Below are 14,802 nucleotides of genomic sequence, written 5' to 3'. Positions count from 1 at the left end.
TGAATGTGTGAAACTGTACACAGGTGTGAGTGATGTGGTGAATGTGTGAAACTGTACACATGTGTGAGTGTGAGCGATGTGGTGAATGTTTGAAACTTTACAAAGGTGTGAGAGTGAATGATGTGGTGAGGGTGTGAAATTGTACACGGGTGTGAGTGTGAGTGATGTGGTGAATGTGTGAAACTGTACACAGGTGTGAATGTGTGTGTTGAAAATGTCCAAAGTTCAAAGTGTATGAGTGACTGAGTGAATGTGTGAAAGTGTACACAGGTGTTAAAATGTGAATGACTGAATGAGTGTGTTCCTGTATTGTGCCCACTGATTTCAAATAGGTTCTGGACCCATTGTGACCTCAGATCAGTGTGAGGTGCTTACAGAAGGTGAATGAATGAATGAATGAATGAATGCCCAAACAAGACAAGAAAGGTTCACAGTTTTCTAAAATTTTATTTAAAATCTGTTAACGTTCGTTAGCGAAGTGGACGTTGTCGGGTTAGTACCAGGAGTCCATGATGCGCCTCATGCTCATGAACCTCATGTTGCTCATTCCCCACATGTGCCTGAAGCTCCTGTAGTGTCCGGGTCCGAAGTACCACATCCTGCCCTTGTAGTTGGGCTGGTCATACATCAGCCAGTGTCCGTCCATCACGTGGCAGGACATGCAGCCGTGAGACCAGTGGTAACGGTCCATGAAGGAGTCGCAGTCATCGCTCATCTCCATCATCTGACCCATGTAGTTCTCCCTCTCGTACACCCTCATCCTGTAGGGTCCGCTGTACTGTAGTGGGGGACAGACAGAGAGAAACGGGTTTGAATGTCCATAGAGTCCTTCTGCTGGCTTCACAAACTGAGGGAGGTACACTGTAAAAATGTCTGTAACCTATACAGTGGAACACTGTAAAACCATGACGGTAAAAGAGAGTAAACGCTAAAAAGTTGGAATATAGTTTCTGTACCTGTGAAATAACAGCAAACCCGTTTTTCTTCCCTATTTTAAATGTAAATATTATGTGTTTTGTTTATGTCTATATTTTTTTAAGCATTATGTTATAAATAAAATATTTATTCAATATAAAATGTACAGTTGCCAAAAAAAGCATGCTGCAACATTGTATACCTTGTGGCTGTATATTTTAGAGCTAAATTCTGGCAACCACAGCTGATGATAAATGATCATAATTTTGCACAGGCCTTATCATTTTTACAGTGTAGATCTGGTCTGAAAAAGCATGGATCTTCCCACGTATTTTGTTCATGCAGCTGGAGCTGAGAAGGTCTCAAATGATCTTTGTCAAACAAACGCCTGAAATTCACCTGTCAAGGATGTTCCACTGTAACTCCAGAGAAACAGTATATAATTCCATGGCTCACACTCGAGGAGCTAAGCGGTCTTACCCTGGGGATCATGCGGCAGGACCTGATCCATCCATTCATTCCCCACATGCTCATGTAGTCGCTGTACTCTCCCTTCCTGATGAAGTAGCCATTGCCCATGAAGTTGGGACGATCGTACACCATCCAGCATCCGCTCTCCACTCTGCAGGAGTGACAGCGGTTAATGTAGGAGGACATGTCGGAGCAGTCGCTGCTGCACTCCCAGGAACGGCCGGTGAAGTTCCTGTCCTCGTAGAAGATGATCTGGGAAAGAGCAGACAACAGATATTCAATGAACATAACTAGAGCATGGCAACATTCCCAATATCCACACTTTTACATTAGGATAACTTTTCCATCACGAATTTGAAAAATGTACATTTGACACATTTGGAGAACAGTAGAGCATGGAATATTCACACTTCTGCACTAGGAGAACATTCCCAACTTGGAGAATACACAGGTTTACAAAACTGGAAAACATTCCTAATTAGAGGGTGGGATATCCATAGTTCCACATCAGGAGAGCATTCCCAACTGTGGGCCGTTTTGGAGTCTTCACATTTGCCACTTCCCATTTGGGAATATTCACATATGTCAGTTTTAGAAAACATTCCCAACTGGGAGCTAATTTGGAAAATTCACAATTATCACATTGGAGGACATTCACAACTGTAGCAATATGTAGGAATATTCTAAATTGGGACTGGGACGACATTCTCAGCTGGGGTCCATTTTCCACACAGAATAGCATTCCCATTTGGGGCTATTCTATTAATCATATTAGGAAAACAGTCCCAGTTGGAGTCTGTTTGAGAAGATTCTCTTTTGCCACTGGTGAACATTCCCAGTTGGGAACATGCCCATTGGCTACATGAGAGATGATTCTCAGCTGGGGTAGATTTGGGAAGATTCCCATTTGCAACATGAGGGGAATTTTCTCAGTTGGGATGCATTTCAGAAGATTCTCATTTGCCAAAATGAAAAACGATCTCTTCTGGGAACACAATCTTTTCACTTTTGGAAGGTCATTTATAGAACAAAGTACATTGTGATTTTCCCAATAAGGAAAATGGAACAAAATGGAACCAAACGTCCTGGAAAATGTAGCTGCATGAAAACCCTGATTCCCCGATCCGCAGAAACGCTCGAGCGGAGCTTACCTTGCCCATCATTTTGGCGGCTTGTGTTGGTTTGCTTTTCCAACGAAGCTGTTTCCAAACTGGTGACTGACACACTCTGCTGGGGTTTAACCCTTGCATTTATACCTCCCCCAAGCCCAGAGGGTTCACACAGCCCCATTGTCAAAACTCCTGACCCAGCAACATAGCACAGAGGCCCACAGCGAGGCCCAAGTGCTTTCCCAACATTGCCAGGTGAATCACTGTCCAGAGACTTTCCAATGGACCCCATGGGCAAGACAATGCCACACTGAGCCTTTTTTTGAAAAATGTATTCTGTCGGCCTTTGCAGGCCATAGACGGGTCATAGCGCCGGTCAGGGACAGCAGCCGGGCCCGTTCTTTGTTCTGCTTCTTTGTTATGTTAATGCGGATGACCTTTGCTTGTCCTCTTAGAATGCCTCTTTTGCGTTTTCCTCTCTCTCTCTCTCTCTCTCTCTCTCTCTCTCAAAGCTTGCAAATTTTGTTTTGACAATGATGCTGATCTCCTACATCATATCAGATGTTACCTACAGCGTTCAATCTATGACACAAACAAATACTGACACCTGTCTTCGAGCTTATCCACACACGTCAAAGTCCAGTTTGTAAAGGCCTTGATCTTCACCATGGCTTTGTATTTAGGAAGATTTGATTTAATTTAAAATGGTAAACATCAACCTTGAAGAATGAGACTGTGTCCCAATCGCACACTTCATACGGACTCTAACTTGTGTTTGAGTGTGTAAAGTGTGACAGTTGAGTACACTAAAAAATCAACACTGCACCAGTGGATTGTTTGAGTACAGTGATTATGAACACGATTGTCCCACAATCCAATGGGAAACAGAAAGGGAAGAATATCTGTCTGAAAAATGTTGTCTCTGTCCAAAATAGTGGACTACTCCCTACATAGTGCACTTCACATATTATAAAACTGAAACTTCTACAGTCAGACAGTGAACTAAATGTTAGTGGGATATTACACTTAAATAGAATATAAATGGTCTTATTTTCCAACATATAATGTATGATTTTAATAGAGTAACTCGTTGTTTTTTTTTACCTATAATGTACACTACATAGTGTGGAAGGAGATAATTGAGTTTAAACCTTTAAAAAATGGCAAGCAGTGTCATAGCAGTGGTTCATTGTTTCTGTTGGTATGAAACAGTGTGGCATTTTATTATTCTGTGTATTATTCTGTATCCTTTAACTCACTTTTAAAATAAGTACATTGAAATGAAATAAAATTGTATTTGTCACATACATAGTCATAGACAGTACCACTAGCAGTGAAATGCTTATATATATATATATATATATATATATATATATAGTCACTGTCCGACTAAAAAAAAAAAAAAAACCTTATCTCCAACATAGTAACTTTACAAGAGAGGGATAAAAAGCCTTAACTTTCAATAGAGGTCCATGTAAAAATAATTTAATCCAATTAATTTTGGAGCATTTCAGTTGGTCCATTCCACACACGAACAGAAAACCTGAGAACCAAACGTACAAAGAACAGTGGAATCTGGTAAATTAAAAAAACAAGGTTTTTGTCCCATTCACACAAGTTACAGTGAAGAAAATTATATTGCTTTCTGAAAGGTTTTATGGTTTTATTTATTTATTTATTTATTTATTTATTATATGGTAAATGCTGTGGTAATGGTGATGGTGGTGGTGAGTGTTGGAGGTGGAGATGGAAGTGGAGGTGGGGATGGATGTGGTGGTGGTGGTGATGGAGGTGGAGATGACTGTGGTGGTGGAGGCGGATGTCAGTTTCAGAGGTGGTGGAGGTGATGGAGGTGGAGGTGGTGATGGCTGAGGTGGAGATGGCTGTGGTGGAGGTGGAGATGGCTGTGGTGGTGGTGGAGGTGGAGATGGCTGTGCTGGTGGTGATGGAGGTGAAGGTGGCTGTGGTGGTGGTGGAGGTGGAGATAGTTGTGGTGGTGGAGGTGGATGTTAGTGTCAGAGGGGGTGGAGGTGATGAAGGTGGAGGTGATGATGGCTGTGGTGGAGGTGGAGATGGCTGTGGTGGTGGTGGTGGATGTGGAGATGGCTGTGGTGGTGGTGGTGGTGGATATAGCAGTGGTGGTGGTGGTGGTGGTGGTTGTGGGAATGCCTGTGGTGGTGGAGACGGAGATGGCTGTGGTGGTGGAGGCGGAGATGGCTGTGGTGGTGGTGGTTGTGGATATGTCTGTGGTGGTGGTGGTGGTGGTTGTGGATATGTCTGTGGTGGTGGTGGAGGTGGAGATGGCTGTGGTGGTGGTGGTGGAGGTGGAGGTGGAGATGGCTGTGGTGGTGGTGGTGGAGGTGGAGGTGGAGATGGCTGTGGTGGTGGTGGTGGAGATGAAGATAGCTGTGGTGGTGGTGGGAATGCCTGTGGTGGTGGTGGTGGAGGTGGAGATGGCTGTGGTGGTGGAGTCAGAGATGGCTGTGGTGGTGGTGGTTGTGGAAATGTATGTGGTGGTGGTGGAGGCGGAGATGGCTGTGGTAGTGGTGGTGGTGGTTGTGGGAATGCCTGTGGTGGTGGAGGTGGAGATGGCTGTTGTGGTGGAGACGGAGATGGCTGTGGTGGTGGAGGCGGAGATGGCTGTGGTCGTGGTGGAGGTGGAAATGTCTGTGGTGGTGGAGGAGGCGGAGATGGCTGTGGTGGTGGTGGTGGAGGTATAGATGGCTGTGGTGGTGGTTGTGGTAATGCCTGTGGTGGTGGGCTGTGGTCGTGGTGGAGGTGGAGGTGGAGATGATTGTGGTGGTGGTGGAGGTAGAGATGGCTGTGGTGATGGAGGTATAGATGGCTGTGGTGGTGGTGGTGGTGGTGGTGGGAATGCTTGTGGTGGTGGGCTGTGGTCGTGGTGGAAGTGGAGGTGACTGTGGTGGTGGAGGTAGATGTCAGTGTTAGAGGTGGTGGAGGTGATGAAGGTGGAGGTGGTGATGGCTTTGGTTGTGGACAGGATGAGGGTTAAAGCTAAGGTTATTTTATGAATTCATGCTTTTGCTTCATGTTCTTTTCACTGAATGGTATCAACACATTTTCAAATTTATTTCCTTTCTAAAGTCTGAGGGAGTTTGTATGAATTCAGTATAGAGGTGTTTGTGTGTGTGTGTGTGTGTGTGTGAGTGCATGTGTGTGTGGACTGAAAAAGATAAAAAAAGTGAGAGAACATTCTCCTGCTAGCTTAACACACCTTTAAAAATGCCCTGAATGTTCCTGTACTGCCTCTTAGAGGCCTCTCTCTGTGTATGTGTGTGTGTGTGTATGTGTGTGTTTGTGTGTGTGTGTGTGTGGTGGACAAAAACAAATTACGTGGTGTTTCAGATAAGGCCTCGGTTCTGTCAGAGAAAGTCTTTTATTATCTGCAAATTTGAAATGAAATGTGGTTATAAACTCGGGCTCATTTTATTTTCTCATTATTTTATTGACCTCTGAAAAGTCTGGACGTTGCGGTGGATGTCGGGGGTGGAGTGTGGGTTTCTGCTGAATAATGCTGTAGATTTTCAGAGACAGACTTTGATCTGGCTGTGGTTGGTAGAGGAAGGGTTAATGCTGAGATCAGACTACACAAATATTCAGTGTCGGAACCGAATACGAGTGCCAGGGGCAAGTAACAGTCGTGTGGTGCGTCATAATGAAAGAACAGCTATGTGCATTCGGGACGCCCCACGACTCCCCAAGGAAAAGTCGACCGTGTTCGAGGAGTTTGGAACTTTTGGCCCCGTCTGACGTTTCCTATGACATGTTCCTGATGATGGAGACATCTGTCTGGATCACATCTGTAAACACAGAGAAGAGAAAGAGGGAGGCTCTGAGGCAGCTGTTAGTGGAACTACCAAACTGAGATAAAGCTCTGGACGTGTAATACATTACCTCAGGTTCTCTTTGCAGGAGACAGTCCACACCATCCTCTCCATAACACCCAGGATCCGGTTGTCATCTCCGTAACACCTAGGAACTGGTCGTCCTCACTGTAACACCCAGGAACCGGCCATCCTCTCCGTAACACCCAGGAACCGGCCATCCTCTCCGTAACACCCAGGAACCGATAGTCCTCTCAGTAACACCCAGGAACTGGTTGTCCTCTCCGTAACACCCAGGAACCGGCCATCCTCTCCGTAACACCCAGGAACCGATCGTCCTCTCAGTAACACCCAGGAACTGGTTGTCCTCACTGTAACACCCAGGAACCGGCCATCCTCTTCGTAACACCCAGGAACCGGCCATCCTCTCCGTAACACCCAGGAACCGATTGTCCTCTCCGTAACCCCCAGGAACTGATCGTCCTCTCTGTAACACCCAGGAACTGGTCATCCTCTCCGTAACACCCAGGAACCGGTCGTCCTCGCCATAACACCCAGGAACCGGTCGCCCTCGCCGTAACACCCAGGAATTGGCCGTCCTCTCAGCAACACCCTGGAACTGGTCATCCTCACCATAACACCCAGGATCCGGTCATCCTCTCCGTAACACCCAGGAACCGGTCGTCCTCTCAGTAACACCCAGGAACCGGTCGTCCTCTCAGTAACACCCAGGAACCGATCGTCCTCTCCGTAACACCCAGGAACCGGTCATCCTCTCCGTAACACCCAGGAACAGGTCGTCCTCTCCATAACACCCAGGAACCGGTCGTCCTCTCAGTAACACACAGGAACCGGCCATCCTCTCCGTAACACCCAGGAACCGGTCGTCCTCTCCGTAACACCCAGGAACCGGCCGTCCTCTCCGTAACACCTAGGAACCGGTCGTCCTCTCCGTAACACCCAGGAACAGGTCGTCCTCTCCGTAACACCCAGGAACAGGTCGTCCTCTCCGTAACACCCAGGAACAGGTCGTCCTCTCCATAACACCCAGGAACCGGTCGTCCTCTCCGTAACACCCAGGAACCGGCCGTCCTCTCCGTAACACCTAGGAACCGGCCGTCCTCTCCGTAACACCCAGGAACCGGCCGTCCTCTCCGTAACACCCAGGAACCGGTCGTCCTCTCCGTAACACCCAGGAACCGGTCGTCCTCACCGTAACACCCAGGAACCGGTCGTCCTCTCCGTAATACCCAGGAACGGGTCGTCCTCTCTCACCGTAACACCCAGGAACAGGTCGTCCTCACCGTAACACCCAGGAACCGGTCGTCCTCTCCGTAATACCCAGGAACGGGTCGTCCTCTCTCACCGTAACACCCAGGAACAGGTCGTCCTCACCGTAACACCCAGGAACCGGTCGTCCTCTCCGTAATACCCAGGAACGGGTCGTCTTCTCTCACCGTAACACCCAGGAACAGGTCGTCCTCTCCGTAACACCCAGGAACAGGTCGTCCTCTCCATAACACCCAGGAACCGGTTGTCCTCTCCGTAATACCCAGGAACGGGTCGTCCTCTCTCACCGTAACACCCAGGAACAGGTTGTCCTCACCGTAACACCCAGGAACCGGTCGTCCTCTCCGTAATACCCAGGAACGGGTCGTCGTCTCACACTGTAACACCCAGGAACAGGTCATCCTCACCGTAACACCCAGGAACCGGTCGTCCTCTCCGTAATACCCAGGAACGAGTCGTCCTCTCTCACCGTAACACCCAGGAACAGGTCGTCCTCACCGTAACACCCAGGAACCAGTCTTCCTCTCCGTAACACCCAGGAACCGGTCCACTATCACTTTTTCTTCTTTTTCTTTACGGAACTCAAAACAACCACCATCACACACAGTGCTTCCCGGACAACCTCTGAACTCAGGCATGGATGTGAACGAAGAACGGCCCGTGTCAAAGTGTAGAGTTGCCGATCTCCCGACCAACACACAGCACGAGTTTATAGCACTGATCTGACACAGTGAACGTCGTGAAATACAGAAATATTGTGTAGTCGGATCCCATCATGAAGGCAGCTTTTAAAAGTACAGAATAAGAAATAAATCAACAGCTCTTTTCACAATTCACAAACATCTGTGGCTGTGGTTCCCTCCTCTGTAAAACCCTCCAGATGAACCCATGAACGCAGTTTTTAAGGTCGTGTCTTTCCCACTGAGATTTCATGAACCCCTCAGTTCCTCCCGTCCTCCCTCATGGAGTAACACATAAAAAGAGGGAGGGAACGGGAGGAATGATAATATTAAGCAGGTTTGAAGTCTGTTGGCTTTAATGAATGGGATGCTGAAGCTTTCCGTTCTAAAATTACCTTTAACAGCCAAGAACAAGACTTCGGAGGTTTCCAACAGCTGGAAAACAGCTCTTCAAATTCCTCTATGACTTTTTATATGTAAATATACATAATACACAAATATAAAACATATTAAAATATGAGGAAATACATCAAAAAACACAGAGATAAAAAAATCAAAATATATCAAAAATATATGTAATTAATTCACGTATATGAATATTATAAGAAGTAAATACAATATTTAGGGGCAGCAGGTAGTGTCTTTGTCACAGCTCTGTCACAGGGTTCTAGTGCTTCTTCATTTTAGAAAACCTTTATTCTGACACTTTATTCTGATTCAATACTAAAATCTACTTTAAACACAGCCATGTTGGGGAGCCGCTCTATGGAGCATAAACTGATTAATTCAGGGACGAATGTGAGTTATACTTTATAAAAAATGGCACAGACTCAGAAGGCTCCCTAGCTTGCTAATTCCATATTAGTTGCTGATATAGAGCTGTAGTTTGGTGCGTCTCGAGATCGACCAATGTCTCATCATCATTTCAGTTTTGTGAAGAGTGTCTATGACTTGAAAACACACTCGTGATACATAACTTCTTGCTAATTATTGTTAACTCCACAAAATATATTAATTCTGGTCTCAGATCAGCAGTTTTTTTCCTCATTGAACTAAAATTAAACAATTTATTTCCCAGTAAACATCAGTGATTGTGAGGAATGGGTCCATACCACCAGCAGCCAGCAGGGGGCCTAGACTGTGCTCAGGAGAACCAGTAGCCTGAAAAACTCAATTCCCCAGAAGCCTTCAGGTTCATCAGTGCTGAGTAGGCTCACCTGCTGAGGGCTGTACTTAAGACGTGGCTAACGTTACTCAGGATCACACCTTTGTAGAGGGGTGACTGGGAGCTTTGAAAAGAGATGTTAAATAAATAAATAAATAAATAAATAAATAAATAAAGAAAGAAAGAAAGAAAGAAAGAAAGAAAGGAAAATCAAACCGGGCTTGGATTGAGAGTTGAGAGAAGACAGGCAACAAAATAAAACAGTTCTGGACAAAAGAAAGAAAGAAAGAAAAGCTGAAACAGAAAGTTCCAAGCGAAGCTTAAAAAAAAGCAAAAAATAGGAAGAAATTCCTAGTATCTTTTTATTGCTTTCTTTCTTTTTAAGTCCCACAATCCCACCTTTTTCTCTCTCTTTAATGTGAATCTTACTGCGTTTCTCTACATATACACTCTGTTAACTTACTACTTGTACCCAATACCCTCTGCTTCTAAAGCTCTTACACCTTTGGGTCCGCCCCCTGGCTAGCTTGCTAATTGTTTTGCTAGCACATAATATAGGGGCTTATGTTTGAAGTTTTGGGAGAAGGCAAATACCTTTTCATAAATTTGGGTTTGTGATAATGTAGTCCTTATGTACCTCATGAGTGAGGGCTAACTTGTTAATAGCCTTGCTAATTCTTCTAATTCTGCTATAAAATCAAATCTATTTAGCACCTGTTTCTAATTAAATTACTGAGAGATGAGTGCAGTACTTTTGTAAACACTACAGAAGACTGTAATTAGTTTGTTAGCTTGCTAATTGTTTGTTTTGCTAATTGTTGAGACCAAGCTGTAGTGCTGTATGATACGAGACAGCAAATGATTTCTCCATGAATTAACAGTAAAGGTAAAGGCATTATTTGATATAGAGCTGTACATATCCCTTGGTGATGTCTGGAGCACTTATTTAACGTTTGCTAAAGCTAATGAGGCCTGAGGGACGAAGCGATTTTGTTTTGCAGCTCAGGACCTGAACGTTTCTCAGTAATAAACCAAAACTGAGACTTTTCGAATGGTGTTTAGCATTCAGGTGATTTGCTGACTGATTGCTTGTTTTAGATGTGGGTGGAGCTTCTGTTAAAAAGTGGAGGGAAATTTAACTAGCAGTGGCTCTGTATGAAAACGCAGCATTGAGACGCAGCTTGTCCGTGTCCTTGGGACTCAGTGAGGCGTGCCCAAGCGCCAGTGGAAATAAATGGAAATATTGTATTAACACAGGCCTAAATCAGAGCAGCGTTCTCGGCATAGAGCTGATGCAGCAAAGCTGCACTCTCCACTGAACAGCCTCCTGCCTGCTCTGCAGCTTTGTGGAGCTCGACTCGTCATCCTTACCCCTCTCTTTACTCACCCACTGTCAGCACCATGGCCACATTATCCATCTCTCTCTCCCTCCCCCCCCCCAACCCTCCCTCTCCATCCTTCTCTCAGCCTTGTGCTCTCAGCCCAAAGCCATCCATTACCTGCTTCACTGTAGTTACAGAACAGTGAGGAGGTGCCACACTCAGTTTAGAGCCTGAACTAGGCTTCTTTTAGCTTAGCACTAGAGCTGAAAGTAGAAGTTTAGCCTTGTGCTAACAGTTAATAAAAGTACAAGGTCACCGTGGCCAGTACCAAGTGTTGCAAGAGAGGTGTTTAACCCTAACCCGAGCTTTAAAACCCAGTGCTGGAGGCAATTGAACAGCTTAATATTTAAGAAAAATGAATACTAAAGAGTTAGCGCTATAATGTGAGAGTAGCACTGGTGTACGGTGGCGGAGCATCAGTGCACCCATGTTAAAGTCCTTTATTTATTAGATAACATAAGAACAGAGAAATGACCGACACCTGCATTTGCACCATTTTTGATGGGGAACCAAGGCTGTGTCCCTTCAGAGCAGCTGCCTGTTGAAACCAGGACACTGCCAGAGAGAGAGTCATGGTTTGTCCACTGTTTCCTGCTTTTATTTCTTTGCAAATGTCATTTTCTAACTTCAGATCCAAAAGCAGATAATGGGTCCACTGTCAAATGACCTGGTCCAGCTCCTCTGCGCTATACTCTTTAGCTTCTATAATTTTATTTATTTTTTTATTTTTCCTGAGGTTTAGCTGAGCTTGAGGACACCTGCTGAAGAATCTATAATTCTTTGGTTTCATCTAGGAACAAACCTTTCTCAGAACACATTTGTTGCTCTGAATGCGAAAAGTAAAAAACTTCGGTGTTGGAATGGGAGCAAAGCCAGTTCCACATTGGTGGAAAAAATGTGGCGCCCCCTGCTGTCATTGCGAAGTTGTGTGTATGTGGCAGAGTAATACTAAAATGTCAGAGTGCCATTATCATGCCATATTGACACTCCTAGACCAACTCTTAGCCAATCACATAGCATAGATGAGTAACTGTGGATGACATTTGGAAAAGTTGTCTCTTCAATTTGGCACCAGCGCCACAATGCTAATGTCTCTTAAAAAAAACAATGGTCTCTCATAGCCAGCAGTTTAGCATCTAATCACAGGCCTGAAGCCATGTCAAGCCTCTAAGCGGAAATAGACTTGAAATATGTAGTTACCGAGCCTGAATGACACGCTGTTATCTGTAAACACGGACAAGCCTGCATTAGCATGGCTAAAAACAGCATTAGCAGACGTCTTGTCAGTGCTTTTAGCTGCACGGTGCTAATGAACGATGCCCTGCTGAAGTGAAGCAAACTCAAGAACTCCATCACGCTCGAATGAGCAGGGTCTCCCCAGTGGGCTTCCTCCTGTATTTCATGTTTGAATCCAGAAACCGCCTCGGGCCGAGAGCAGGTGAGGGCTCGTGTGCATATTCCTGATCCTCATGGTCGTGTTGATAATTTCATGAGTATTGACCATGTTTCATGATTCATTACGCTGAGGAATTGCCCCGCTCTGTTTACGCCGCGCCGCAGCGGCCTTCCGCTCGGCCTCATTTTTCAACCCGAACCGATGCATGGAAATTCGACGGCTTTGGCCTGGAGATTTTCTGTCTGAACCATGAGAGGAGGCGCACAAAACCGAGGCTGAAAGATGGTCGCCTCAGAGGAAAGCCATAAAAAGACCCGGTCCTGGTCTTTTTGTCAGACAAATGGTACGTACAGTGAGATCTGGCGGTGCAGTTCTGTCAGGGCTCTGAGAAAAGTTCCTCCATCTGATTTCCAGCCAGCTCTGTCGGTGCTGAATTAGCAATGTGTTGTGTTCCCGCTGGATTTCTCATGGGGTGAAATATGAAATGGTCTGGAAACACTTTTCCTGCAAGGAACGCAGGCAAAAAGTTGGGAAAAACATTTTCAACCAAGAGTTCTTCTAGGTAGTTTGTCTTCTCCTGGCTTCGGGTCTAGCTCCATTCTATAACTTTGGGATTCAGAGCTCACTAAACAAACACCACAATGTTCCAACAGCCCTTCCAGACAAGTGGAGACTGATCCTGTAGCAGAAAAGGAATCAACTCCAACATTTCTTACGAAATCATTTGGTGTTAAACTGTGTCGTGTGGCTCTTTTCCACAGTATGGTACATACACTACACAACTTTTACTCAGCTCTACTTGCTCTTGGGTCCACTTCCATGGCCACATACACCCCCCCCCGAAATGTAGCTGGTGGCATCTCAAACCCCCTTCTCTAACGGTAACAGCGGGTGCAGCTCCGTCATCAGTTCAGACAGATCGGTAGAGTTTGTTCCTTTCTTGTTGCAGCTTCCAGCTCTCACTGGATTCTTTCGTCAGCCACTGATCCAAGGAGCGTTTAAACCTCTTCAAAAGACAACGGCGTAATTTTACGAGCTGCCGTCGTGAGTCAGATAAAAACAAACATGATCTCTGCTGCAGCTGGAGATTTTACAGATGGAGAGTTGGTGCTGGTCGTCTGCGTTGCGTGGCGTAGAGCGATGATTCTCTCTGGACAATCAGCGCTCTGCAAGGTTTACACGCCACGGTTTACTCCCTACTCGACTCACTCTGAACCACGAGAGAACAGCCACTAAACAAGAACCCGCTTCCAGAACCAGGACCTGATTTACCTGGTGGAGGAGCAGAGTCGAGTAGAGTAGTGTAGTGTAGTGATGGGAAGATCGTTACCTGACACGGCAACAAATGTATATATTCCTCACATCAACATGTATCTGCCAATCTCCCACCGAACAGGTGAAAGAACACTATGGACACCTCGGCCCCCCATCAGCAAGGTAGCAAGGCAGCTATGGTCCTGGAGTTCACATCACGGCCTTGTTTCTCTGAGATGCTGCCGTGCCTGAGGGGTATTGACAGCGCTGCTGTGGGGGTTCAAAACCCAAGTCCGACTCGCTGATGCTCAGCTGTGACAGATATTGACTTTCACATCGCCACAGCCCTCCTCGCCGTCTCTTATCTGTCCTCCAGATTACCATGTGCTTCTTGTTGACATGACAGGAATGTCACGTGCTGTAGCACAGCAGCCAGGTACAGATCCCTGCTGCCTGCTGATATTTTTGGTGGTAGACATGCACAGATATTCAGCAGGATTTAAACAAAGGCGAATCACTACTGGGTTTGACACATGTTCCCTGAGAAACAGTGTGGGTTAGTGATGTATCCTCCTTTTAACACATTCAAATGGGATTTAATGAAAAGACCTTTTTGTAACTACAAATATAACATGGCATTAGTTTCAGAATCAGTTCTAAGCTGGAGGCTTTTGTTATTGACTACGCTGCTGTGCTAAAGCTGGGTAAAGAACACAACGTCCAAGTTGCGGCTTTCTTTTTTTGTCCGCTTGGAAGAAAAGACAATCTAAAAATATAATCTAGCATCACACACACACACATACTCACAGCTTCTTTTATTTGAGAATACAGTAACACCTTGACATATGAGTTTAATTTGTTCTGTGACCGAGCTCCTAACTCGTATATTAAAGTGAATGGAAATGCTATAATCCATTACCGCCCCCACAAACCAAATGTTTTGTTTGTTTTTTTGCTACATGGTTTTTATATGAAAAAACTTTATAAAAAACAAATGTATAAAAAAATACATAAAAGAGAACGTAAAGACATTTTCTGGTTCTATTAAGTGTGTTAACCTTGAAGATGGTGGAGGAGTTTGGGGGCTACACAATTAATGCTACAATTGCTACAAAAGTGTCGCAGTCACACAGCTCCAGGGGCCTGGAGGTTGTGGGTTCGATTCCTGCTCCGGGTGACTGTCTGTGAGGAGTGTGGTGTGTTCTCCCCGTGTCTGTGTGGGTTTCCTCTGGGTGACTGTCTGTGAGGAGTGTGGTGTGTACTCCTTGTGTCTGTGTGGGTTTCCTCCGGGTGAC

The 14,802-nt window shown here is 45.5% G+C and overlaps 1 protein-coding gene across 2 annotated transcripts; it reads right to left on the bottom strand.

Annotated features, from left to right (window-relative positions):
- Positions 1-493: 493 nt before the first annotated feature.
- On the bottom strand, positions 494-10,840 carry LOC136685950 (gamma-crystallin M2-like). Of its 2 annotated transcripts, none has more exons than XM_066659468.1 (3): positions 10,811-10,840; positions 1,396-1,638; positions 494-778 (listed from the first exon to the last, which is right to left on the bottom strand). In XM_066659468.1, the coding sequence occupies exons 1-3, from the start codon at positions 10,838-10,840 to the stop codon at positions 494-496; spliced, it is 558 nt and encodes a 185-aa protein (XP_066515565.1). The 2 variants fall into 2 exon arrangements, with proteins under 2 accessions (XP_066515565.1, XP_066515572.1); XM_066659475.1 differs by lacking the exon at positions 10,811-10,840 and adding an exon at positions 2,538-2,549.
- Between the last annotated feature and the right edge of the window lie 3,962 nt (positions 10,841-14,802).

Source organism: Hoplias malabaricus, chromosome 2 (assembly GCF_029633855.1).
Source record: "Hoplias malabaricus isolate fHopMal1 chromosome 2, fHopMal1.hap1, whole genome shotgun sequence".
In the NCBI taxonomy this organism is placed as follows: domain Eukaryota; kingdom Metazoa; phylum Chordata; class Actinopteri; order Characiformes; family Erythrinidae; genus Hoplias; species Hoplias malabaricus.
Note: the sequence above shows the minus strand (reverse complement) of the source record. Positions and strands in the feature narration are given on the sequence as shown.

Excerpts from the sequence above, each read along its gene's own strand:
- LOC136685950 (XM_066659468.1), bottom strand. The coding sequence starts at position 10,840 with ATGACGAGTCGAGCTCCACAAAGCTGCAGA. Across the intron at positions 1,639-10,810 it reads GAGCTCCACAAAGCTGCAGA|ATCATCTTCTACGAGGACAG; the intron begins GCAGGCAGGAGG and ends GCTCTTTCCCAG. Across the intron at positions 779-1,395 it reads CCTGCCGCATGATCCCCAGG|TACAGCGGACCCTACAGGAT; the intron begins GTAAGACCGCTT and ends CCCCCACTACAG.